Source organism: Equus asinus, unplaced genomic scaffold, assembly GCF_041296235.1.
Source record: "Equus asinus isolate D_3611 breed Donkey unplaced genomic scaffold, EquAss-T2T_v2 contig_1, whole genome shotgun sequence".
NCBI classification, from domain to species: Eukaryota; Metazoa; Chordata; class Mammalia; order Perissodactyla; family Equidae; genus Equus; species Equus asinus.
In genome coordinates, this window is record NW_027224738.1 from 320,622 (window position 1) to 348,608 (window position 27,987).

The 27,987-nt window shown below is 37.1% G+C and overlaps 1 protein-coding gene across 1 annotated transcript in view; it reads left to right on the plus strand.

Annotated features, from left to right (window-relative positions):
* The window catches only part of LOC123278732 (centromere-associated protein E-like), a 34,678-nt gene that overhangs the window by 4,929 nt on the left and 1,762 nt on the right, over positions 1-27,987 (plus strand). The window contains exons 3-11 of the mRNA XM_070503354.1: positions 4,410-4,517; positions 7,657-7,875; positions 9,795-9,992; positions 10,896-11,099; positions 12,968-13,186; positions 16,111-16,296; positions 22,762-22,874; positions 24,478-24,575; positions 26,191-26,374. Of these exons, the coding sequence (XP_070359455.1) occupies positions 4,410-4,517; positions 7,657-7,875; positions 9,795-9,992; positions 10,896-11,099; positions 12,968-13,186; positions 16,111-16,296; positions 22,762-22,874; positions 24,478-24,575; positions 26,191-26,374 (1,529 nt within the window). The remainder of the gene's footprint in view (positions 1-4,409; positions 4,518-7,656; positions 7,876-9,794; positions 9,993-10,895; positions 11,100-12,967; positions 13,187-16,110; positions 16,297-22,761; positions 22,875-24,477; positions 24,576-26,190; positions 26,375-27,987) is intronic.

Here is a 27,987-nt window from a genome sequence, read left to right on the forward strand (position 1 = left end):
GTGTTTCCTTCTCATTGAAATAGTGGGACGTAAATGTTTTCATTAATTGTTCTGAAGCTTCCTACCCAAAAGAACCCCATGTTATTATGTGCTTCCCAGTTCCTCCCATTCCAGTGAACTGAACAATGGTTCCAAATAACCTAGTCCTCCTTATGTGGCCGAGTCTCTTCTAGCCAGTGTTTATGTATTCACTGACCAGATTATTCTCTCCTATATGTTCAACTTAGTAATATTAAGAGCTATAATGGAGGAATGAAGAAATTAAGTCCTGTCAAGAAATGATTTGAGCTTCCCGTGTCAGGACTGTAGTTGCATGAGAGATGGAGATCCCATTTGGCCAAGCAGGGAAAGACTCTGACATTCTCACAGACGTGAGTTTTCTAGATACACGTGATAAAGCCCAGCAATGAACGATCTCTGGAGGCTGAGATCCAATGCTCTGTGAGGTTTTTGGAATTGAATAGCAATATGATTTAAGACTTGAAAATATATGGATCATGGTCCTTGGTAAGGGATTCCTGAATGATAAATATGACTATTTTATTGCTGACTAGGATGCGATGAATTTTAATGACTTTGATATAATTCTGGATCATCCTACATTAGTATCCTCTAACTCATGAACCACAGAAGTACTAAGTCGGATTGCTAGTGGCCATAAGAGAGAGTAAAATCATGTCTTAAATTAACAGAGAGCAAGAGCAGAAAAGACCTTAGATATGTTGTCCAACTTAATGTATAAAATCATAATCATCTAAACATGATTAATTCTATTATACCATAAGTTAGAGTGCTATGCAGCCATTCAAAATATTTGTCAAAATAATGAAACTACATATGATAGAATTTAACAAAGAATTTGAGTATTTAAGATATTCTTTTGTTTCTTTTTAAATGCTGTTTTTCTATCTGTTATGACAAACTCTAAGTTTCAATTGGAGAATTTTATCCTTTTACATTTAATGTAATTATTGACAGTTAGATTTAGGTCATCCGTTTTACTATATGTTTTCTTTTTTTCCGTTTGGCTTTTGTTCCCCTTTCTCTTTTTTTCTTCTTTGGGGTTAATAATATTTATTTAAAATTCCATTTTAACTTGCTTTTTCTATATGTGCCTATTTTTAGTGGTCAGTGTCTGTATTTAAATATATATATATGTATATATATATGTATTTATATATATATAATTATTTTATTGGGTCATATTGGCTTTCAACCTTGTATACATTTCAAGTGTCTATCATTATATTTCAGTTTCTCTTTAGACTGCATTGTGTTCATCACCAATAATTCAGTTTTTATCCATCACCATACATATGTGGCTTTACCATTTCATCCTCCCTCATCCCTTTTTCCTCTGGTAACCACTAATCTATTCTCATTTATGTGTTTGCTTATATTCCACATAGGAGTGAAATCATACAGTATTTCTTTCTCTGTCTGACTTATTTTGCTCAAGATCCATCCATGTTGTCTCACATGGGAGGAGTTTGTCTGTTTTTATGGGTGATTAGTATTCCATTGTATATATATACAACACCTTGTTATCCATTTGTCTCTTGATGGGCACCTAGGTTGCTTCCACATCTTGCCTATTGTGAATAATGCTGTGGTGAGCATACGGGTGCATATATCTTTTTGAATTAGTGATTTCATGTTCTTTTGATAAATACCCAGTAGCAGAATGGCTGGATCATACAGTATTTCCGTTTTTAAGTTTTTGAGAAATTTGCATACTGTTTTCCATAGTGGTCACACCGGTTTGCATTCCCACCACCAGTTTATGAGCATTCCCTTTACTCCACATCCTCTCCAACGTTTGTTATTTTTTGTCTTGGTAATTATAGCCATTTGACTGGTCTGAGGTGATATCTCATTGTCGTTTTGATTTGCATTTCCCTGATGATTAGTGATGTCGAACATCTTTTCGTGTGCCTGTTGGCCATCTGGATATCGTCTTTGAAAAATGTCTGTTCGTATCCTCTGCCCATTTTTTTATTGGATTATTCTTTTTTCTTGTTAATGAGTTGTATGAGCTCTTTATATATTTTGGAAAGTAACGCCTTGTCAGATGTATGATTTGCAAATGTTTTCTTCCCATTGGTAGGTTGTCTTTTCGTTTTGCTGATGGTTTCCTTTGCATTGCAGAAGCTCTTTAGTCTGATGTAATCCCATTTCTTTATTTTGTCTTTTGATTCCCTTGCCTGTAGAGACATGGTATTCAGAAAGATACTACTAAGACCTACGTCAAATCTGTACTGCCTATATGTTCTTCTAAGAGTTTTATGGTTTCAGGTCTTACGTTCAAGTCTTTAATCAATTTAGAGTTAATTTTTGTGTATCATGTGAGACAATGGTCTACATTCATTCTTTTGCATGTGGCTGTCCAATTTTCCCAACACTATTAATTGAAGAGATTTTCCTTTCTTCATTGTGTGTTCTTGCCTCCTTTGTTGAAGATTAGCTGTCCCTTGATGTGTGGTTTTACTTCTGGGCTTTCAATTCTGTTCCATTGATCTGTATATCTGGGTTTTTTATGCCAGTACCATGCTGTTTTGACTACTACAGCTTTGTAGTATATTTTGAGTTCAGGGAGCATGATACATCCAAATATTGTTTCTTTTTTCCCCCCTCAGAATTGCTTTGGCTATTCAGTGTCATTTGTTTTTCCATATAAATTTTAAGATTCTTTTTTCTCTTTTCATGAAGAATGTCATTGGTATTCCATTCGGGTTTGCATTAAGTCTGTAGGTTGATCTGTAGATCAATCTGTAGATTGATTTAGGTAATATGGACATTTTAACTGTGTTTATTCTTCCAATGCGTGGGAATGGAATATCTTTCCATTTCTTTGTCTTCTTTGAGTTGTTTCATTAATGTCATAGTTTTTGGAGTATATGGCATTCACCTCCTTGGTTAAATTTATTCCAAGTATTTTATTCTTTTTTGTTGCAGTTGTAAATGGGATTATAGTCTTGACTTCTCTTTCTGGTGGTCCATTACTAGTGTATAGGAATGCAACTGATTTTGTGTGTGTGAGGAAGACTGGCCTTGAGATAACGTATTTTGCCAATCTTCCTCTTTTATTTTCTCCCCAAAGCCCCAGTACATAGTTGTATATCCTAGTTGTAAATAGTTCTAGTTCTTCTATTTGGGATGCCACCACAGCATGGCCTGATGAGCGGTGTGTAGGTCCACGCCCAGGATCCCAACTGGCAAACTGCAGGCCCCCGTTATGGAGTGAAATGCAAATGATTTTTGAATGTTGATTTTGTACTCTGCAGCTTTACTGTATTCGTTGATTATTTCTAATAGTTTTTTGTTGGATTCTTTACAGTTTTCTGTATATAGAATCATGTCAACCACAAATAGTGACAGTTTTAATTCTTCCTTTCCTTTTTGGATACCTATTATTTCTTTTTCTTGCCTTACTTGTTTGGCTAAAATTCCCAGTACTATGTTGAAGAAGAGTGGCAAGAGTGGGCACCCTTGTCTTGTTCCTGTTCTCAGAGGAATGGCTTTCACTTTTTGACCATTGTGTGTGATGTTGGCGGTGGGTTGGTCATATATGGCCTTTGTAATGTTGAGGTACTTTCCCTCTATACCCATTTTATTGAGAGTTTTTATCATAAATGGATATTGGAAAAGAAATTGAACTGAATCCTCTAAAAAGTAATGTAAACTTCAGATCAATAAGAAAGTTTATGAAATCTATAAAAATCTTTTTCATTCTCATATTTCAATAGTGAAGAAAGAATAAAGTGGAAAACAGTATCATTTGCAATCTCAATAGAAACATCAGACACTTGGGAATCATATTTATGTGGACCCTAACTAAATTTATAAAGAGATTTAATTCATTCAACCAATAATCATTGAACAATTAGTCTTCTGGGTACTGCAGTAAATAAGATAAACAAATGGGAGAAAATGTTTTGTTTTGTACTTGTAGTCAGAAATACAAAATGTAGGCAGGGTATGAATTTTCTGGTCCAAGGTGCTGGGAAGAATATATGAATGGAGCTTGGAGCACCATGGACAGTACAGACAGTCGTGCTAGCATGTTTAGTTGGCAATAATTATTCTACTGCAGAGATCTGGAAGAGTAGGAACCAGAGATAAATCTAAAACCTAATTTGCAGCTATGAAGGTTACAGGAACAGATTCTGTCTCCAAAAAATATGTGGTTCTCCCACTTTTTTCCCCAATGAGTTGAGGTTACTCACTAAAAGACTTCATGATACTATTATTCATTTTCTGACCATTTTTTACATTTTTTTGTGTTACAAGTATAATATTTGATTCCATTATTGAAATAATGTACAATGTGTAATTGAAAAAGTAAATGATTAGACATTATATATGAATGGAGTTATAGCTGAAGCCTTGTTTATTTCTTTCCATCCAAGCAGGACCAACAGAACATCAAAGAGGTATTAAAATATGAAAAAATGTTGCTATGTGATGGAAAACAGCACCTTACAGAAAGCCTGAGAGAAAAGTGCTTTAGGATAAAAGTAAGTGCCCCTGTTCAAATTACAAATAAATATTGGGGCCCTTCCAAAGGCCTGAGGAGTCACAGGCACCTCTATGGAATGAATAGATAATGCTCAGTATTCTTCTAAACTTCATAATCTAGTACAGATATGTGTGTGCATACATGCATACATACACAAACAAAACAGTGGGGTTTGGGGCCGGCCCTGGGGCCAAGTGGTTAAGTTTCTGCTCCCGCTTCGGCAGCCCAGGGTTTCCCCAGTTCAGATCCTGGGCACAGACATGGCACCGCTTGTCAGGCCACGCTGAGGCAGCATCCCACATAGCACAACCAGAGGTACTCACAACTAGAATATACAATTATGTACTGGGGAGGCTTTGGGGAGAAGAAGAAAAAAGATTGGCAACAGATGTTAGCTCAGGTGCCAATCTTTGAAAAAAAACAGTAGGGTTTATGATTTTGAGGCTTCACTGGAAAGGTGGTATTTCAGCAGATACCTGAAAGGAGTCAATGGTTGAGACATACAGGTATCTGGTGGAGAGCAGAACAGGCAGGGAGAACAGCAAGGACAGAGCTCCTGAGCAGAAGCTGCCTAGTGGGCTCCAGCAACATCAACAAGGGGGAAAGCTAATGAGAAACGAGGTCAGAGTTAACAGGAGGAAGCAGGCTGTGGGGCTTTTAAAAGACTTTGGGTTTTACTCTGAACGAGATGTGGATCCACTGGAGAGTTTTGACCACAAGAGAGACATGGTCTGACTTACATTTTAAAGGGATAGCTCTGATTGTTGTGTTGAAAATTAAGTGATAGCAGGAAGACTATTTGAAAGACTAATTTCAGTAATCATGCGAAGATGGTGATGGCTTGGCCCAGAGAGGTAGTAGTGGAAGCAGTGAGAAGTGTGTGGATTCTGAACATGTAGTGAGGGTAAAGCCAACAGGATTTACTGTCACCCCTATTAGAACACAAGATCCCTAAAGACTTCTGTGTGTTGTTTATGGCTGCATCACTTAGCACAGTCCTGACAGAAGTCAGCCTTCAATATGTATTTATTAAAAGTACAAATGAATGACTAGACAGTGCTGCTCCAACCATAAGGTGATTCCTCCTAAGACCAAAGGCAAGAATCCCCTCTCCAACATCCCAGATTAATGAACATCTATCTAGGTTTTCCTTAAATTATTAAAAGGAGAGCTCATTATTGTCAGAAGCCCCTTACTCTATTGTTTAGCACCCTGAACTAAATATGTTAATACCCGATTGAATGTAAAGTGTTCTTCCACCTGTGCCCTGACCAGCTTGTCACCTGTCTGGTCTCTAGAAAGTTGAGCTGCTGGGCCTGGGCCTAATGGGTGTCTGCCATACACAAGGCACTAGACTGGGTGCTTTACCTCATGAGACAGAGTTTATTGTTCCATTTATAAACAAAGAAATTGAGGCCCAGGAGGAAGTTTAGTCATTGCCCAAGGTCACACAGCTGGTAAATTGGTAAAATTAGGATTTGAAACCAAGTCTAAGTTTAAAACTTGGGTATAGAAGCATTTCTACAAATGTAATTTTATTTCCTTTAATTTATAGTGTCTGTATGTATTTTATAGGTTATATTTAGATATTATCTAACATTTTACTTAATTCCCTAGAAAACTTTGTGGAAATTATTGTAGTCTTCATTTTGTAGTTGGGAGAATGGCTCAAGGATTTCCCCAGTCAGGAAGTGACAGGGCTAGAACCTGAACTCTAACTCTGATAAAAGGTGAGAAATCTCAGATTCTAGGCAGATAATAGAACGTAGGTCATGTGATTTGTTGTCACTCGTTTTGATGCTGGCTCAGTGAGCTGAGGAGTCGAAAGAAACATTTCTTGGACTCTCAAGGTCTGGCAGTAGTGCTCTTTTATTCAGGAAGTAGCATGGAGTAGCATGGGGACAGGACCTATGGGCAGTGAAGAGCTGCAAACATGGGTTGAGGGTAGGGCTAAATTTATAAGGCATAAGTATGTGAGTTGCTTCTTTACAAGACAAAGGAAAAATTAGGTAAAAAAAGTATCAGTGCAGGTGGAGTCTGGTTATCAGGTGGTCTTATAACTTTGGGTAAGAATCAGATTGAATGAGGTCAGGATGTCCCATGCTTCTGTGAGGATGATATAGATTGGTATGTAGGCCAGGAAGCCTTGGGCTTTTCTCCCTGAGGCATCCTTGATCCTCATCAGTTTTATCTGCTCACTCACACCACCTATTGTCAACAGAAGCTAGCATTCAGCCTTGACCTACAATACATACTAGATTGAATTCATGCAAATTTCTCTTCCAACTTTGTAAATGTTCATTCAAATCATGGATGTTTAGAAGACTAAAAGAAAATGTATCAAAATGATAACAATGGTTGTTTCTGGTTTTCTTTGTTATAGCTGTTTTATAGAGGATTAGAATTGGCCACCCCAAGATATATCTCTTTGGCATGAAGATTATTTTGGGCTGGTTACTTTCAAAAACTGCAGACATGAGAGAAACTCTGAAAAGTAGAAGTTACCCTTTGTAAGAGACATTTCCATTTGTAAGGGAAATCTCCATCTGTAAAGATGTCTCCCTCTCTGTACCAGGAAGAAGGGGGATGACCTTACCTCTAGAAACTCTTATCAATGCGGAAGGCAAGGACTTAAATCTGCATAATAACCTTACTCTTGTTTACTGTACTTGTCTGGTAACCTCCCATACTGACTCCCCCTACCCACAACATCCTCCTTTGTCTTTAGCTGAAGATGATATTTAAGGTGAGAGCTTCTGCCATTTTGGTGAGTTGCTCAGTTTTCCTGGGTCTCTCCCATGTATACATGTTATAAAGCTTTGTTTAATTTTCTCCTGTTATTCTGTCTCATGTGAATTTAATTCGCTGTCCAGCCAGAAGGACCTAGAGCGTGTAGAGGAAATATCTTCCTCCCCTACAGTTTAAACTTCTTAAATTTCCACAATGATTATAATTATTTCTATAATCCAAAATCGACAATAACATTTTCTCTTTGTTTTTTATACACAAAAGTCTCAATTTATTTCTGCCCTATAGAAAGTGTTAAAGCATAAATTTTGTTACAATTCCAGAGCTAGGACTACTTATTGTTAAAGTAGAATGAATTATTAAATTGAATGAATTCTCACTGCCTTTAGGAGCTTCTGAAGAGATACACAGAGATGGATAGTCATTATGAGTGCTTAAATGGACTCTGCCTTGACTTGGAGAGGGAAATTGAAACCCAAAGAGAGCTTTCAATTAGAGTAAAAGCAAACCTCTCACTTCCACATCCACAAACCAGACAGATTCAGAAACTTCTCACTGCCAACCACAGATGTTCCATGGAGTTCCACAGAGTCATGAAGAAACTCAAGGTACCACCTGTTTTAGTAATATCTTTGTAAATATTGCCATTAATTTCAGTTACAAACCAGTATATTTAAGTCCTGCTTTGGGAGTTGGTGTATTTGCTAATTAGTACATTTGCTACTGAATTAAAGATGGCATGGGTCTGAGAATAGCATGTGCAGGATCCTCAGTGCATCTAGGACCTGCTCATTCAACAAAACCTGAGCTCTGCCTTTGGCCTTAACAATGTGTCAGGGTGCTGGGGAGACAGAGATGAGCAACCGCTAAATCTCTCCTAGTCCAGTGGGTGAGGCAGACATTTGAACAGGTGAGAAGTGCAGTAGTGGACAATGTCCTGGAGAACAAGTTGAAGACAAGACTGGACTGGAAGCTGGGCTCAAGCAGTAAAGCTTAGAGTTCATTTTAGAGATGAGGAGGGGTCACTGGACAGTTATTTTAAGTGGTGGCAGTAATGTGATCGGGTTGCCATTGTAGAGACTTCACTACAGACAAAGAAGAAATGAGTCTGCAGGGGATGATAAGCCTGGTGGCAGAGAGAAGAGACAAGAGGCAGTTACAATTGTCCTGATGAGATGTGATGGGTGACAGTACTATGGGGGAAGGATTCATAGGGATGGAAAGGATGAAAGAAGTTAAAGAAATATTTGGCAGTTTACAATAGTAGGTCCATGTGCTTGACAGTGGAGGGAGGGGAGGGAAGTTCAGACTGAGCCCCAGGATTTGGGCTTAGCCGGGTTTGTGGATAGTGGTGCCATTAACTGATAGAAAGAAAAAACGAAAGGGAGAAGGCAGGTGAGGCAGGAGGAGAGATCTGGTGTTTAATTTGAGATGTTTTGAGATAGAAATACCTATAATGGAACATCCAGGAAGAGAAACCAAGTAGGCTTTTAGTTGTGAATCTGAGGTTTGTCAGGAGAAAAATCAGGACCACAGATAAAGATGTGGGATCCATCAGCATTTGGTGATAGATAGTACAACAGGTGTGAATGAGGCCACCCAGAAGCATAATAGAGTGAAGATAAAAGAGAACTCTGGAAAAGATCAGTTCTCAAGAGGCAGTAGCAGAAAAGAGAGCAACACATGAGTTTGAGGTTGGAAAAGTCAGAGAGATAAGAGAGAACTGAGCAAAAGTGCCATTGGTCAAGTCAGTGGAGGAGAGTGTGTCCAAGATGAAGTGGTCAAGAGTGGCAGATGCTTCAGACAGCCAGAACATGAATGAAGAGATCCCCTCAATTGTTGACAATAGAGCTTACTGGTGACCTTTGTCAGAGCAGTTTTAGTTGAGTGGTTAGGAAAGAGGCCAGATTGTAAATTGTTAAGGAATGGTGGAAGTTGAGGAAGTAGGAAGCGGTATCTTCCCTACCTAGGTAGATTGCCCCTCAGGCTCTAATAGTCTTCAAAAGCCTAACAATCAGATATCCAGAACTTATTCATGAGGTCCATAGAACCAGGGCATTCAAATTCTTGTCCCCTTTAAGCCACACTTGACAGGTAAGTCCTGAGGCAGGGCACACTCACGTTGGCCACCCAGCTGACATAGGCAGGAGAGGATGTTGAAATGAATCTCACTGGGAAAACTGCGTGATATAATTAACCAAAAGGAGGCAATAGAAAAAGGTGGGTTTATAGGGAAAGGCATCATGTTACATTGTAAACATATTGAATCTGAGGTAACTGTAGGACATCCCTGAGGTAGCTCCAGAAGGAAGTCAGAAATAAGAAACTAGAGGTCTGGAAGTCACTCTCCGAAGACGCTGAGAGTAGAAACTTGGGAATAGAGAGAGGTTCTTCCCTTCTTCCTCACTCCTCAGAGGATAGAGACAAACAAGACAAGCCGCCCCACCTCTTAGTCTTGAGAGTTTAGAACTTCCTCTAAACGTGATAAAAGTTTCATTTCCCAATTTGTTTCATGTTTTCCTGCAAGTATGTGTTAAGCCATGTTACAAAGATAAAGGAAGAACAACATGAATCCATCAGTAAACTTGAAATGGTTTTTATTGATGAAGTGGAAAAGCAAAATGAACTGCTAAGTAAAATGCAGCATCTTCAACAAGATGATGATGTACCATCCAGAGAATTAGGGGACCTCCAGTTGAGCCAGAAAATGGATCTACATATTGAGGTATGATTTATTTAAAATGGATTTAATTAGATTTTAAGTCTTTTTATCAAATAGAAAGGTACCTCTTCATGTGCTTAGAGTCATTTTCATTTATGAAATTAAAAACAGCTTGCAGAGGGGCCAGCCTGGTGGCGTAGCAAGTGGGTTCCTGTGCTCTGCTTTGGCAGCCTGGGGTTCGCTGATTCAGATCCTAGGCGTGGACCTGGCACTGCTCGTCAGGCCATGCTGTGGCAGTGTCCCACAGAGAAGAACCAGAAGGACCTAGAACTAGGATATACAACTATGTACTACTGGGGCTTTGGGGAGAAAAAAAATAGGTTGCAGGATGACAGCTGGCCAGATGTAAAGAGTGCCAAGTCATAGACTAGCCTCCTTTCAGAACTACACAGATATAGAAAAGTAGACTTAATATCAGCAAGTAGGATTTCTTGGAAGGCCAGAATAAGTTTCCAAATGCCTTCTAAAACTTCCTAGATCTGTGACTGGGAGTCACAGACATTTGTATTGTAGCAACCCCACATGGAGTGTCCTGCTCTCACCCAGCAGTGTGAGGCCCCTGCAGTTCCCAGTATGCATGCAAGGCCTGCTGTATGCACAGAAAAGCTGCATCCAGAAGCACTTCAGACACTGTCACAGATTCATAGTTTCGAACAGGTTTTAAAAATGCCAAAAGGCAGAATTTGTAGATGTGCCTCTGTTACATAGCCTATACTGCCAAAATTTTATTATTTAAATTAGAATTATATTTCTAATATAATGAGGATAAATTAGAATTATGTTTACTTCAAAATATTAGAAGTGAAAGTTCAGTAAGGTTATTTTCCCCTTTTTATGATATTTGTCTGATATTTAGATAAAAACTTTCCTAAGATTCAGGAGATTCAATGCTTATTTTTCACACAGGAAATTCTCAAAGATTTTTCGGAATGTGACTTCCACAGCGTAAAGATGGAATTTCAACAAGTACTGAGTAATAGGAAAGAAATGACCCAGTTTTTGGAAGAGTGGTTGAATACTCATTTTGATATAGAAAAGCTTAAAAATGGCATCCAGAAAGAAAATGATAGGATTTGTGAAGTGAATATCTTTTATAATAAAAAGATAATTGTAAGTAGTACTTTTTTTGTGCTCATTCTTTTTTTTTGTTTGCTTTAATTTTTCTGCCTCATTCTTAAAAAGACTTAGAGCAACTTAATTTTAAGTATATTTTCTTTCATTTATTTGTATATGCTTCTTTATTTTTTTATTTGAAAAAGAGTGACTGTAAATGTGTTCTTCCTCTAACACATTTTGCTTCCTTAAGGTAATTAAATATATCAACTTGTAAAGAAGATAATAAAATGTTGCAGTATAACAATCCATTTCCACTGGTGAAACCTCAAATCTTGCCATTTTCCTCTGTCCTTTCTCGCTTCCGTAGGACCCGAGCCTTTTCCCCCAAGTATCCTCAAACAAGGTGAGATGCTAGCCTGTTTCAGGGCTGTGGGCAGCACCTGTGGTCAAGCCAAAGACAGCTCTAGTCCACTAATTAGTGAGGCCTTGTGCTTCTCACCTCGGTGCTGTTGCTATCATACGTGCTGATCCTTCAACTGTGAGGTTCAAACATGTGGTTTGTATCATTGTTCCCAAGGTGACCAGCCCTTGTGGACAGATTCATATGAACCAAGATTGCTTGAGATCAGTTTTATTAATTTGTTTTACTTTCCACTGATGAGAAGATTCATTCGGCTTTCTGAAGTAATCTCTACCTCATACACCTGGTAAAATTGTCATTAATCAGAAAGTTGCTTGTTATATAGGCAGTTGGAGCAAAGGGAGCTAGATTAATATTATAGCTCCTAAGATTGGTTTTATATTTCATTTGTTTGGGTAGTTCTTTCCTGACACTTTAATTTCATCTGGAAACTATACTTAAATCACATTGAAATGTAGATAACATTTTTAAAAAAGGTTTTCCTGTGGATAGTGAATCCCATTTGTCGAATACCCCAAGCTAGCAAAACAGTAAATGAGCTTTTAAAATAAAAAAAAATGGTCCACAATCAATGAAGAAAAGCATAAAACCAGTGTTTGGGATAAGATAATTTCCATATAATTCAGTGTTTTTCTCATAATATTGAGGGCTCACTTGTGGTTAGAAAGTAGAGATTTCTGCTCTGTGGATCAGCATGGATATGTGGCTTCTTCCACCATCTGAGCATAGCAATTGATAACTTGGTGTGGTGTGGGGTCAGTAGTCCAGAACCAAGGAGAGTCCAGGGTGCCAGCAAGAACACAACTAATTTAGGATCCGCATCTCACAGAACTACCATAAAGCCACAAAGAAAGATACAGGTAAGGCCAAGAAGGCATTCATGATGAGAGCAAAAAGTACATCCCATAGGAATAGGAAGTAAAAAGATGATAGAAGCAATTTCAGAGTGAATCAGCCTTTGATGTAACGAGGGTATGGATTGGCTGTTACTCCCTGCACGGAAATAGAAGATTTTCAGATTACGAAAAGTCAGTAAATTTTTTTCCTTATAAACACTGAGGTTTGAAATGAAAGAGGAAAATAGATTGTTATTAAGTTTACTGGGTATGCTCTGCTATTAGATGTCAGTTAATGTTTATATATGACATTATATATGTCATAACATACATAATGATTTTAACCTGACCAGTTCTTCAGATTCCTCTTCATATGTCAGTGCTGATCTAATAGAATGAGATTATCATCTTGCAGATCAATATGAATCCTCTCTAGTCCTTATTCTTCTTTTATTCTCATAATCAATATCCAGCATCTTCTGAAATGTCAGGAACTGGTGCAAGCCACAAAGAATGTTCACATTCTTTTAAAGTACTATTCTAGAATGTTCTGAATAATGAATTTCAACATATGCCTTGTCCTAGAACTCTAGTATTTTCCATAGTGGTTTTTTTAATACGTAATTCATTTTAGAAGCTATAGTGTTGTCTTTACTACTCAATAGGCTATAATGAATGAATCAACAGAGTTTGAGGAAAGAAATGTGACCATCACCAAAGAATGGGAACATGACCTGAAATCAGTGAAAGAGAAAAATGAAAAACTGTTGAAAAACTATCAAACTTTGAAGATCTCTCGAACATCTGGTGCCCTTGTTAATCCTACTACACAAGGCGATAAGAATCTTCATGTCACATCAAGAGCTACACAACTAACCACAGAGGTATGAGATTTCTTATAAGATGTTTTTCAATTTGCAGCTTCATTGTAGAGTTAAAGATGTATCATATGTAACATTTCAGAGCAAAATCACAGTATTGAAGGTATTAGGGAACATGCATGATGGACTTGTTTTTTAAATATAGTTCTATTGGGGCGCTCACTCAACTAATTATAAAGCTACATGTTACATAAGATCTTACCTTTGAATTATAAAATAGAAGTAACTCATGCCTTAATTTGATTAATAGGTATGTATACCACTTAAGGTGTTATTACCATACATTATAAGTTTTCTAAATCATGTGACTTTCTATTAAATTATAATCTATGTCTATAGTACCAAACTAGTTTAGAGAGAAAGAGCAATTTAGCTTTTCTCTAATTATCATCAGTGTCTTTAATATTGGTTAATGTGATCAAAACGAAAATGGAAGAGGCTAAAAGTATAATAAATTTCTTATACAGATTAACCTGTGCCCAAGAATCAGTACATTATTTGAATAATCCAATAACTGTATTAACTGCCCTTACTTGGGAATCTGTACAGCAAACACGCTGTTTTATTTTGTTAGCACACACGTCTTAGTGGGGAACCCGAGTGAATTACAACTTAGCATTTTTACCAAAATAAATATTTATAATAAAACATCAACTGCCAGTTTAATAATTATTACTAGTGGAAACTAGAAGATCACTAATATAGAGTTTATTGATTTGCTGATCACTACAGACCTCAGTCAGCTGTAGAGGTAAAAATAGTGGAAATATGAAACCCATCTTCCAAAGCAATAAGATAAACAAGCACAAGGAAATCCCATTTTCAATGACCCCAGGAAATACCCCATCAGATAATAAATCGTATGTTATTAGTTTGATAATTAGGCCAAATCAGAGTAGCACAGAGCAGGTCAGTGATGTGGAGGTAGAGCAGTGGGGCAGGCAGAGAGTTGGGCAGTCCACCCAAACAAGTAGGAGAATTCAGTGCATGACAGTAGGAGCAGTCAACTCAGGGGGGAAAGATAGTCTGCTTAATGTTTGAATCAGAACAACCAACTAGCCATCTTAGAAGAATAAGTCTGGACTCCTACCTCATTCATTAAACAAAAGTAAATTCCAGGTGGACCAAAAAGAAACGTTTTCCAGGAAAACCTGCATGTGTGTATATGTGAACAGTCTTATATTATGAACAAATTAAGATATTTTTGTACTTATAAAAAACTGGAAATAACCTAAATGTTCATTAGTAGGTGACAGGTTAACTAGTTTATAGTACCTCCATGAAATAGGATATATTTACCCATGAAAACAAAAATGCGAGAGATCTATGTGTTGATAATGAAAAGATCTGGAAAATATATTATCAAGTGAAAATAAAATTTTTAATTTTTTAAAAAGCAGGAGGCCAGCCCCATGGCATAGTGGTTAAGTTTGCATGCTCTACTTCGGCGGCCCAGTTCATGGTTCAGATCCCAGGCACGGACCTACACCACTCATTGGCAGCCATGATGTGGCAGCAATCCACATATAAAATGGAGGAAGATTGACATAGATATTAGCTCAGGGCTAATCTTCCTCAAGCAAAAAAAGAGGAAGTTAGCTCAGGGCTCATCTTCCTCAGCAATAAAAACCCACAAAAAACCAGAAGTATATATTTATTGTTGTTATGTGCTGTAGAGTCAGCTCTGATTCCTGGCAACTCTATGAATGAGTGATGTCCAATATCCTGTCCTCAAGAGCCCTACTCAGCTCCTGTAGACTCACGCCTATGGCTTCCTTTCTGGAATTACGCCATCTCGTATTTCGTCTTCCTCTTTTCCTGCTGCCTTTTACTTTTCATCATGTCCCCAAGGTAGGATAGTCTCAGTTTTACAATTTTTGCCTCCAGAGATAGGTCAGGCTTAATTTGCTCTTGGACCCACTTGTTCATTTTTCTGGCAGTCCAGGGTATCTGTAGAGCTCTCCTCCAACACCATATCTCAAATGAGTCCATTTTTTCCTGTCAGCCTTCTTCACTGTCCAGCTTTCGCACCCACACATAGTAATTGGGAATGCGAGGGTGTCGATAATCTTGGCCTTGGTCTCTAATGATACTCCCTTACTGTTGATGATCTTTCCTGATTCTTCCATCGCTGCCCTTCTGAGTCACAGTCTTCTCTTGATTTCTTGGCTGCGGTCTCCATTTAAACTGATGACTGAACCAAGGGAAACAAAACCTTTAACAATTTCAGTGTCTTCATGGTCTACATTAAAGTTGTATAGTTCTTCTGTAGTCATATCTGTCTTCTTCATGTTCGAATGCAGTCCTGCTTTGGCTCTTTCTTCTTTCACGCTATTCTGTGTGAACTTTCTTCTTACACACTATTGTGTGTGTGACTTACTGTTTTTGTAAACTGTATATTCACATGCGTAGATACATATAGAAAATTTCTAGAAGGATACACTTGAAAGAGTTTAGTAGTCGTCGCTTTAGAGTCAGTGGGGGTTCTGAGATGGGGGAACTTAATCTTAATTATATGCCTTTGGATTTTTCCACATACTTGTATTTTTCAGCATAAAAACTAGGTAATAAAAATAAAGGGAAAGATATGTTACATGTATTCCTCTAAAGTGTCAATTAACAAATATACTTTCTGTAAGTAGTGTTAATTTAAAATGTAAGTGCCTATTTAATATGCTTAGCACCATGCTAACTAGTAAATAAAATAAGTACTAACCTTATATAAAATCTGGGCCTCTTTTAGTCCTAAATGATCAGCTTCTAAATGAAAAAAATAATACATGTATAAATTGAGTGACATTTGGAGTCTCCATCTATCCTATGTTGATGCAATCTGAAAGATTAATACCTATATATGATCTTTGTTTCATATAAACTGTGATTCTGTCTTCAAGGCACACCTTATATATGTGTGTTTTTTTTAATAGAAGATTCAAGAGCTGGAAACTTCACTACGTGAAGCTAAAGAAACTGCCATGCAAAAGGAAGACAAGATTATAAAGATGCAGAAAGAGCTTGAGATGACTAATGATATAATAGCAAAACTTCAATCACAAGTTAATGAATCAAATAAATGCCTTGAAAAAACAAAAGAAATGATCCAAGTACTTCAGGTAACTTAAAACTCATTTTATAAATAAAGGCATAATTTTATAAATTATGCATAATAAATATAAATAAATGCATACGTTTATTTTCATGCCAAATAATGATTGTTTTCATCTTCCTGTAAAAATTATTTTTAAAAAACATAAATATTCTTGACAGTTTAAAATATATCTTATTTTTTTAATTTTTTTTAATTTTTTTACTTTTCAAAGTAAGGAAATTTTTTATTTTCACTTTAATTTCTGAATGCCAAAAATGTAGAGGATGTATGTTTGTATATCTCTAGTAGTATATTGCAACATTTTTTCATAAATATGTTTTTTTTTTAATTTTTTATTATTGCAGTAACATTGGATTATAACATTATATAACTTTCAGGTGTACATCATAATATATTTCGAATTCTGTGTAGATTACATCATGTTCACCCCACAAAGACCAATTATCCATCACCACACGTGTGTCTAATCACCCCTTTTGCCCTTCCCCCTCCTCCCTTCCCTTCTGGTAACCACCAATCCAGTCTCTCTTGCTCTGTGTTTGTTTGTCATTTTTATCTTCTACTTATGAGTGAGATCATATGGTATTTGACTTTCTCCCTCTGACTTATTTCACTTAGCATAATACCCTCAAGGTCCATCTATGTTGTCACAAATGGCCAGATTTCATCATTTCTTATGGCTGAGTAGTATTCCATTGTGTATATATACCACATCTTCCATTCGTCCCTTGATGGGCACCTAGGTTGTTTACAAGCCTTGGCTATTGTGAATAATGATGTGATGAACATAGGGGTGCATATATCTTTTATGCCTTTGTGTTTTCAAGTTCTTTGGATAAATACCCAGCAGTGGGATAGCTGGATCATATGGTAGATCTATTCTTAATTTTCTGAGGCGTCTCCATACTGTTTTCCATAGTGGCTTCACCACTTTGCACTCCCACCAGCAATGTTTGAGGGTTCCTTTCTCTCCACATCCTCTCCAACACTTGTTGTTTCCTGTCTTGTTAATTATAGCCATTCTGACCAGAGTGAGGTGATATCTCCTTGTAGTTTTGATTTGCATTTCCCTGATAGCTAATGATGTTGAACATCTTTTCATGAGCCTGTTGGCCACCCATATATCTTCTTTGCAGAAATCTCTGTTCAGATCTTTTGCCCACTTTTTAATTGAGTTGTTGGTTTTTTTCTTGTTGAGACTTTCTTTTTATTTTTCAAAAAAATATGCTTCTTATCTAAATATTTAATACTCTGTTAGATAAGTACATTTTAAAATTATATTTTTTTCTACTTAATCCCCTGTTATTGAGTCCCACCTGGTAGCCTATGGGCTTAATCTAACCTGTTTTCTCTAGAAAGAGCAGAGTTGAAATGTTTTTGAGCTTGAATGCCGTTACACAAGTCGCACCCTCCTTCATCACAGCCTTCCTTCCTCGTCTGAGCCACAGCTACTTCTCACTCTTCTGCTACTTGGGTCGGATCCTAATAGGCATTTTGTTCACTGTTCCTGCTCCAGTGTCTCTTCTCTTGATTCCAAAATTAGAAACAAGCCAAGAATGCCTACTCTTTTCATTATTTAACATTGTTCTAAAAATTCTGGTTCTTTCAATGAGACATGAAACAGAGAGGCAAGAGAAAATAATCTTAATTTTGTTTTTAGAAATTGTTAGTATAGCTAAAAACCAAGAAAATCAACTGTAAAGCTTTAAAATCTTTGAGAGTAATTTTTTAATACTTCAAATAACTAAATGATCACATTTTTATTCATTCAACAAGTATTTGTTGAATACCTACTATGTGTTGGTCATTGTTCTAGATGCCATGTGTACTGCAATGGAAAAAAAATAAAGCCTCCTTGAAGAGGCTTACATTCTGCTTCATGAAGTCAGAAAATAAACAAGTATATATGTTTGTTAAACAGTGAGAAGTGCAATGGAAAAATATTAAGCCAGACAGAGGTATATAGGTGCAGGGTGAGAGTGGGTGTGAGTAGGAGTGTGATTTTGTAAGGGGAGTTGAGGAGAGCCGCACAATTAAGATGACGAAGTGATGGTGTGAGCTGTCTGGTAGGGAAGGGCCTTCTAGGCAAAAGAAGTAGCAAATGCGAAGGCCGCAACACAGAAGTAGTTGAGATATCCAAGGAAACAGCAAGAAAGCCAGCGTCTCCTGAGCAGCGTGGGCAAGGATAGAAGGGGAAATAGGTGAGAAGTAGCAGAGAGCCAAATCATAAAGCATCTTGAAAGCTATTTGTAAGCACTTTGGGTTTTATTCTGGATGAGATGGGAAGTCATCAGAGGATTTTGGCAAAATGATATAGTCTGACTTAAATTTTTAAAGGCTGCCCTTTGAAAATAGAATCCAGGAAGGCGTGTTTGTTAGTGACGTGCCAGCTCCTACAACAAAGGGAACCACAAAATGCAATGGCTCAAACAAAACAGAAGCTTATTTCACACGTAAAAGTGTGGGTTCCAGCTTGGCAAGTGGCTCCTTTCCACATGGTCATTCAGAGGCCCCCGTTTCTCCCATCTTGTTTCTCCAGCACTTCCTTGGTGCTGTTTTCATCTGCATGGTTAAAGCCCAGTTGTAAGCTGTCCGTGCTCAGGCTCACAGAAAAGGGACAAGATGGAGAAGCTAAAAATTGTCTTAAAATCTGTACTCATAAAGGCTCTGGCCCAGAAGTGGCACATGTCTCTTCCTCTCATATTTCTTTTTTTTTTGCAAAATATTTAGATTCAATTTATCAAAGAGAAAGCCAAACACGTACCTCTCGTATTTCTTGGAGTCAGAGATGATTCCAAAGTTTTTGGCCTGAGCAGCCAAGAAGATAGAGTTGCTACATACGGAAATGGGAAAGATTGCCAGAAGAGGAAGTTTGAAACCAGGAAAGTTCAGTTTTGGACATGCTGAATTGGAAATGCCCACTGGGGACACCCAAGTTGAGATATGACTTAGGCAATTGAATATCTGAGTCTGAGCAAGATATAGGCGAGAGGTTTAAGTTTGGGGAATCATCAGCATATAAAAATCATGAGACTGGACGAGGGCATAAGCATAATGGAGAGGAGATGTGGAGTAACCAAATGATACTGAGATGGAGCAGCCAGTGAGTGAAAAAGAAAAGGGGGTCTGGGCAACAGAGTGGTTCCAGTTTCTTCATATAAGTGAAGCTAGTGTTTCAAGAAAGAGGGAGTAAGCGACAAATTTCTCCACACTCAGTATAGATTGGTACAGGTGTCTATGGAGAGAGGAATATCTTTCCTGCATACTAAAAGTAACCATTTAGATAATATAATAGAGTATGCCATTGTACAGCATCCATGAGGAAAGAAAGCAAAGTATAGGGTATCCATAAAATCTTTATACAGTTTGAATTTTTAAAATCTGTTTCTGTATTTTATATAAATATTCTATAAAATGCAACAGTATATTTAACTCGAGATTTGGCATAGTAAAATGCAAAGATATTAACTTTTAACCTATTCACCACTATTTTAATTCACCTGGATATAGCTGTCCAATATAATGTAGGGTTTATTAAGTGAATATAGAAGAAAGTAATTTGAACAAATGACTCATTAACAGTTTTGTTTAAATCTTGATACATTTCCTCTGTTGTATCTTTACAAATTATTTATATCAAGTAGCAGTAAATTTGTTAAAAATTCAAACTGTGCTAGTACTTTAGGGACATCCTGCACAGTGGGAAAAAAAGATCTTATTTATAACTGGCACAAAATATAAAATGCTCAAGTGACTAACCTTAACAAAAAATGAGGCAACATATATGAAAAGAACAACAAAACTCTAAAAGGAAATATAGGAGAGCATGTGGTTTAAAATAAGAAATATGCCATTTCCTAGGTTGTAACCTAAATACTGTACAACCATCAGTTTTTCCCAAATTAATTTCTAAAGTTAATGTAATTCAAATCAGAATCTCAAAGGAATTCTTTTTCTGGTAGAGCAAAGAAAGTTTCTCAGCAGACTCCATCTAAAATAGGATGAGCAGGTGCTGTTCACTGAGAACACAGGCGCTCAGACTCCTCAGGCGGCTAGAGGATGTTTAAGGCTGTCAGCGCTTCTGAGTGCAGCTTGGGCACACGTCGTGTGTTTGAAATAAGGAATTCTCACTGTCTTTCATTTCTAAGAGAGTATTTCCAATTTCAATTTCTTTTACTCAAGAATTGTTTTAAAACTGTTATATATGACTAATTTATTTCATTATATTGTGGCAAAAAAATTACTGCAATTTCTCCATTTTTAGAATATATTGAAATTTTCTTTTAGGTGTCATAAATGAATAAATATTTTTAGAGTTCTTTGAACTTTTAAATCAAAATGTATACGAATAGATCAATGGAACAAAATAGAGAGCCCAGAAATATATACACACAAATATAGTCAGTTCATCTTTGACAAAAGAGCAAAGGCAATTCAATGGAAAAGGATAGTCTTATCAACTAGCGGTGCTGAACAACTGGACACCTTTCACAAAAATTAACTCAATTGATTGTAACCTAAATCTAAAACACAAAACTAGAAAATGCCTAGAAGATAACGTAGGAGAAAATCGAGGTGACCTTGGGTTTGGCATTGACATTTTTTTACATACAACACCAAAAGCATAATCTATGAAGGAAAAAAATTGATAAACTGGACTTCATTTAAATTAAAAATGTTTGCCCTATGAAAGACAAGCCACAGACTGGAAGAAAATCTTTGCAAAACACATATCTTTCAAGAACTGTTATCCAAAATATACAAAGAACTCTTAAAACTCAATAATTAGAAAGCAAACAGCCTGATTTAAAAATAGGCAATGGATCTGAACAGACACTTCACCAGAGAAGATACACACATGGCAAATAAGCATATGAAAAGATGCTCCACATCATATGTCATTAGAAAATTGCAAATTAAAAAACAATGAGATACCACTGTACATCCACTGTATCTCAAAATATAATGGCCAAAATCCGGAACACTGACTACACTAAATGCTGGCAAGGAGTGGGGCCAGGAGCTCTTGCTCACTGCTGGTGGGAATGCAAGTGGTACAGTAGCCACTTTAGAAGAGAGTTTGGCAGTTTCTTACAAAACTGACACCACTCCAGCCAGTCATATGCTCAAGGAGTCCCTGATATCAGCATCTGGTCCAGAAAGCCAGGGTATTTTACTGGTGCCATGACTGAGCAAATACTGGGCTCCTCCCAGAATGGGCTTATCTGACCTAGTCAGCAACCCTCTTAAGCTGAGCATCTCAGCTTTGGAAGCTTGCATCTTTTTAGTCTTTGCTAACTACGTGTGTGTGCAAATGTTTTTATAGGCACTGGGGGTAACGCCTAGAGGAATGAAGAGCTCTCTGGGTCCCTATTTAGATGGGTTTATTTTTGTATTCAATATATAATAGTAATCCATAGTATGGCTGTGGTAACAGCAATAAAAGAAATGAATGATTTATTCAGCAATAATAAGAAATGAGCCATCAAGCCACAAAAGACATGGAGGAACCTTAAATGCACATTGCTAATTTTAAAAAGCCCATCTAAAAACACTGCATACTGTATGACATTCTGGAAGAGGCAAAACTAGGCGAACAGGAAAAGATCAATGATTACTAAGGGTTCTGGGGGAGGGTGGAGGGATGGATAAGTGGAGCACAGGAGATTTTTAGGGCAGTGAAACTATTCTGCATGATACAGTGATGATGAACACGTGTCATACATTTGTCAAAACCCATGGACTATACAATGCAAACAATAGACTCTAATGTAAACTGTGAACGTCAGTTAATAATGTATCGATATTGGCTCATCATTTGTAACAATCATACCACACTAAGATGTTAATAATAGGAGAAACTAGGGGAGGACACGGGTATTACCGGGACTCTATGTACTCTGCTCAATTTGTCTATAAACCTAAAATTGCTCTAAAAAGTTAAACCTATTTATTAAAAAAGATTTTTGTATATGTTTGTATGTATATATGACTGATTTTTTTTCTGAGTCGAAGTAGATGTATGGCTAGATTGAACCAACCTTGAGTACAGAATATCCCCAATAATGTTATATAATATTTTGTGCCTTGAATTCAGTTCTACTTTGATATTTATATTACTGTTCATCTCGTCTTATTTTCCTGATTTACCTTTATCTACCCATTTCATTCGTTTCAACCTTTCTGTTTCATTTTGTTTAAGTATATTGTTTTTTAATTGGGAAAAATATTTGTTTTAAGAAATAGAAGTCATAGGTTTTCTAATTACACATTAGCTTCCAATAGCTTCACATGTACTTCACATCAAATATCTATTTGTTACTCATTTTAGGGTTAAAATTTGTGCCTTTCCTCCTTTTCATATGTTTGGAGTTTGCTGTTTTAAAATGTTCCTACTATATTAGGTAGTTAACAAGTCTTTGAAACTGCTCTAAAATTACTTTATTTCTCTTTTCTCTAAAACCTTTAGGACAAAGTTGCTTTAGGAGCTAAGCCCTATAAAGAAGAAATTGAAGAGCTCAAAACAAAGCTGGTGAAAATAGACCTAGAGAAGATGAGAAATGCCAAGGAGTTTGAAAAGGAGTATGTCTTTGTCTTAATTGAATATGACTTTAGTAGCTTAAATTTCCTTTCTAAACTGTATAAATTTAAAATATATTAAGATATTGTTATTGCTTTTTATAAAATAAATACAAACATCTACAGATTTTAAAGTTATTAAATTCTCATTATGTATGCAAAGGTTTTGAAAACAAGCACAATTCTGATCAATTACTGACATACTATGTCTTTGGATACTTCTTGTTCAATCATATAGGAACAGCTTAAAAATGGCCTTTTTTGTTTGAAAGTGAATATTAAGAACGTGTGTGTGTTTTTAGCAGTTTGTCTAAGGTTTCTGTTGGTTCTCTTAATTTCATTTGTTCTTCCTATTGTATTTTTGTGTAAGGTTTTATTTCCTTTTAAATTGTAGTACTTAGTGCCCAAGAGCATATTCCCTTTTTATTGATTTATTTATGTATAGTACCATATACAATAGCATGCCTAAAGTTCTTTGTGGTATAGCATAATGAAAAGAACATTAAACAGAGAGTCAAGGAAACTGAATTAGAAATATAATGTTGCCACTTATTAATATGTCACCTCTGACTCCTCACACTTTTTATTCTTCCTGTAAATGTTTAATAAATGTTTAATGATGATATCTAATTTTGCCCAAAAAGTCGCACTCTGAATCTTCATGCATTCTAACCAGCCTTCTATTGATAGGACTGTTGGTTTTAGTGGAGCATCATTAAAAAGGCAATTTTAGTGGCCAGCCCAGCGGCACGGTGGTTAAGTTTGCACATTCCACTTCGGTGGCCCAGGGTTCACCATCCTAGGTGTGGACCTACACATCACCTGTCAAGCCATGCTGTGGTAGGCATCCCACATATAAAGTAGAGGAAGATGGGCACCGATGTTAGCTCAGGGCCAGTCCTCCTCAGCAAAAAGAGGATTGGTGGCAGATGTTAGCTCAGGGCTAATCTTCCTCAAAAGAAAAAAATTTTTTTAAATAAATGCAAAGCAATTTTATATAGAATAGAATCAGCAGATACTTTCAGTCTCTAAGAAAGGCAGAAAGTCTCATAATTTAGCATTGCCAATTAACACTCAAGCAAATAATTAACAGAATGTCTTTTTCTCCTGGGTGCAATGAGCAGACTGTGACCTCTGACTGTGTCACCTCAGATCAGAGCTGCAGTCGAGTGTGCTTTCCTTACAGTGTATACAGGAAGGTGCTTTTGGTTTTACGCTTTGGTAATTGTTGTACCTTCAAGAGGTTTCTAGGACCTCATGATAACAACCCAATTATTTGTTTTATGGTGCCCCTGAATGTAATTTTGCTCAATATCCAGTTAATGATACCTATTGGGCTTTCAGAAATTTTAAAAGAATTGGTTTCTCAATGTTAAAAAAAAATTGCCCCTGCAGCCAAACAGAACACTTCCAATTTGATGGTGTTATTTATGGCTATAAAGTGCATGATACCAGGGGGTATCGTGAGGGCTTACCTACTGCTGCTTATGCATATCATATCAATGTGATGTATCTTATCAGAAAATTCTTGACAGCAGTTCTGTTTATTCTTCCATTAAAAATTAGTTGCTGGCCTTTTACATATTTCTGTTGTTATTCTTAATAGAATTACTTGTACAAAAGCCACTGTAGAACATCAAAAAGAAGTTATAAGGCTATTGAGAGAAAATCTTAGACGAAATCAGCAGGCCCAAGATACTTCAAGTAAGTAGAAAATGCTGATATTTCCAGATCTTTTTCCATCTTACTTCTCAGTATACTTACACATTTTGAAGACTGCTACTATATATATGACAGTCAAGAATAAACCTGTTAATCACTAATTTATAAAGAACTATTTTTAAAATGAATTCATTGAGATCATATTTATCCTGTGATACCTCCTTAAGTTTCCTGTAATCTCAACTATTTATCCATTATAGATTCTTAAAAACTATGAATGTAACCTGTGCGCTATCAGATCTTTACATATCAGTGAAGATACCTTCAGTAGTATACAAGAATGACTTACCTGTCAAGGTAGACGTACCCTTCCCAATAAAACACAAGCATATCTTAATAGATTTTAACCATGTGCACTGTAAAAACATAGTCAGTATACAGTAAATATTATCCTACTTGTTGTTGGTACTGAAAATACAGACTTGATGCTTACTGGCAAACTCTTTGAAACTTATCTTAGATACAGTTTTCAAATCTAATCATCAAATTTCTGCATATACATTCCTCAAACTGTATCTTTTCCCATATTTCTGTCTCTTATGTTTCATTTGAAAAGAGAGAATGCTGAACAGTACTTGGGGCAGCTTTGTGTAGTGGGTCCAGCATCGAAATAACGTCACGAACAGTTCTCTAAGCTGACTGCCCTCACTTAGCAGCCTGTGAAATCATGAGGAGAACGCCTGACCTTCTAGATTGGATATAGACTTGTAAGGATCAGGCTAAAAGTTGTGTGTGAAAGCACACTGAAAATTCTAAATGTCAGGCAAATGCAAGATGATGTTTGTGTGTATTATTGTCCACGCATTGTCTGGTGCTTGTTTAGTTTGAACTGCCCTAGTGTCCATTGCAGGATAATTGCAGCTCCTACCTGGAAAACTTCAAGGGGTAAAAATAGAACTTTTGTTGTTAGAGAAGGGTCAGGATGATTCCTTCTAATTTGTGACTTTCAGGTACGTGTTATACCTGAATTCAGAATAATTCAAAAGGAAATGGACATTGAGTGTCTTCCCCACACTCATCTTGCCCCTCCCTTGTAAACAGTCAGTGACCCAGTGGATCATTCCACTTTCTAAGCACCTCACACTTTTATGCAATTTTACCTAAAATTTACAAAACAGTTCTTTACATTACTTGTACACATATGGTGTAAAATACTGAATAGTATATTCTTTAATAGCAGTCTAAGGTTTATTTAGTTAACAAATACGTGTTGAGTATTGGGAGCACATTGACTGCCTTGGGGTGGACCCCACACACGCTGTGTGGTGGAAGCAGCCCTCCAGGGGACCCCACTGGCGTCGAGAGTAGACAGTGAAGGGCAGCTCCGACTGCTGCCGTCACCGTGAGTGATCCTAGCAGGTGGTGGTGGTGGAGGTAGTGGGTGGAGAGAAGCAGGGGTTCCGCAGATACTTAGAATCCATGATGGAATTGGCATAGGAGGTGAGGGAAGAGGAGGAAGTCAAGGATGACGTTCAGGGAGATGGTGCTGAGATGTTTTGTTTTTTATAGTGATTTATTGAACTTACTAATGTTTCCTTTATTGTGAACTTTGGAGATAATTAAAATTATCACCTGCCTGTGTGTTTGCCTCCCACAGTGATATCAGAACATACTGATTCTCAGCCTTCAAGGAAACCCTTAACCTGTGGGGGTGGCAGCGGCATTGTACAAAGCACAAGAGCTCTTATTTTGAAAAGTGAATATATACGGCTAGAAAAGGAAATTTCTAAGTTAAAGCAGCAAAATGAACAGTTAACAAAGCAATGGAATGAACTGTTAAGGTAAGATCTGCTTACCTGATACAGGAATTATGCTTATGGTGGTACGTGTGGGAGAGGATGATGCCTACACATGCATATATATTTTTTGCAGTGGGCAACCCCTCACACATATAGGGGAAGTAATTTTTAGAGCTCATGTAATGTGTCTTTTTTAAAAGGAATGAGAATATGGTAGCACCATTCCAGAGGTTTGCTATCCATCAACTGACCTTTTTTTTTTCCTGAGGAAGATTCGCCCTGAGCTAACATGCCAATCTTCCTCTATTTTTAGTATGTGGGCTGCCAGCACAGCATGGCCACTAACAGAGTGATGTGGGTCCACACTCGAGAACCAAACCCAGGCTGCCAAAGTGGAGTGCCCGGAACTTAACCACTAGGCCACAGGGCTGGCCCATCAACTGATTTTAGCTAAGCCTGTTTTTAACTAAGCCAAGAACCAAAAAGTAAACCAAGATCTTTGAGGGGAGCTTAAATATGCCACAAATATGCCCAAGTCAGTGAGGCTTTACTCAAAGGAGAATCCCTGAGGTCCATTATTGTAGCCCATTAACCTTTATAAACAGTTGTAAAAAATTTAATTAATTGGCTTCTACCAAAGATTAGAATCTTGTGCTAATCTTTACTAATGATGCAATAGAAGAAAAATAGGCATTAAATAAATATGCAAATAGCTACTGTTCTGTGTGAGGCTATTAAACAACAAAAAAAGCAAACAGGACATTATGAAAGGGTCCAACAGAGGGATCAGACCTTATCTAGATGTGGGGAGGGGCGGTGATCAAGAAACTAATATGTAAGAGTAGATCTGAAAATGAGTAGCAGTTAGGCTTGATGACAGTAGAGATGGCTAAGCCTTCTAGGCTGAGGGAACAGCATGTGCACAGGCTTTGAGTCAAAGAGGAAAGTGGAACAGAAAGACATGCAGTGTGGCCAGAGCATACAGAATGAGGCAGAGTAAGTGCAAGATGCGATGCCAGAGGCCACTGGTCCAGATTACACATTGCAGGTCATTCTGAGGCAGCTGGGGTGGTCTCCTAAATGTAACGGGAGGATTACCACCACTGGAGGATTTTAAGCTGGGGCCTAATGAGCTCATACGGCGTCTCTAGCTGCTAGAGCAGAATGGGGGGGAACCCAAAAGTGTGAGGTTGTATCAACACACTTGGCTGACTGATCAAAGAAAGGAGAGCAGGGCCTAGGATTGCTTCCCAGGCTTCTCTGAAGGAGTGAATAAATGCAGGCAGCATTTCCTGTGGGAAGCAACACTATAAGTAATCCAGAAAAGCACAGTGTAATATATCTTTTAAAATAACAAAGGTACATTAAAGATTCATCCATCCAGAAGACTAACTTATCAAATTATTGCCACAGAGTATCAGTAGATAAACCATGCTGGACGACATCACTGATTCATTTGAAACCTAATATCATACTTTTCAAGATTCTGTGATCACGGAGATTTAGTACAATTTTTCAATTTATATTGACCTCATTTCATTTTCTGAACTGTGGAAATAATCCAAACTTAGGAAGCATTAGGTTGAAATTAAAATGTAAATATGATAAAATGGTAAATTATATGTCACATATATTTTACCACAATTAAGAAAAAA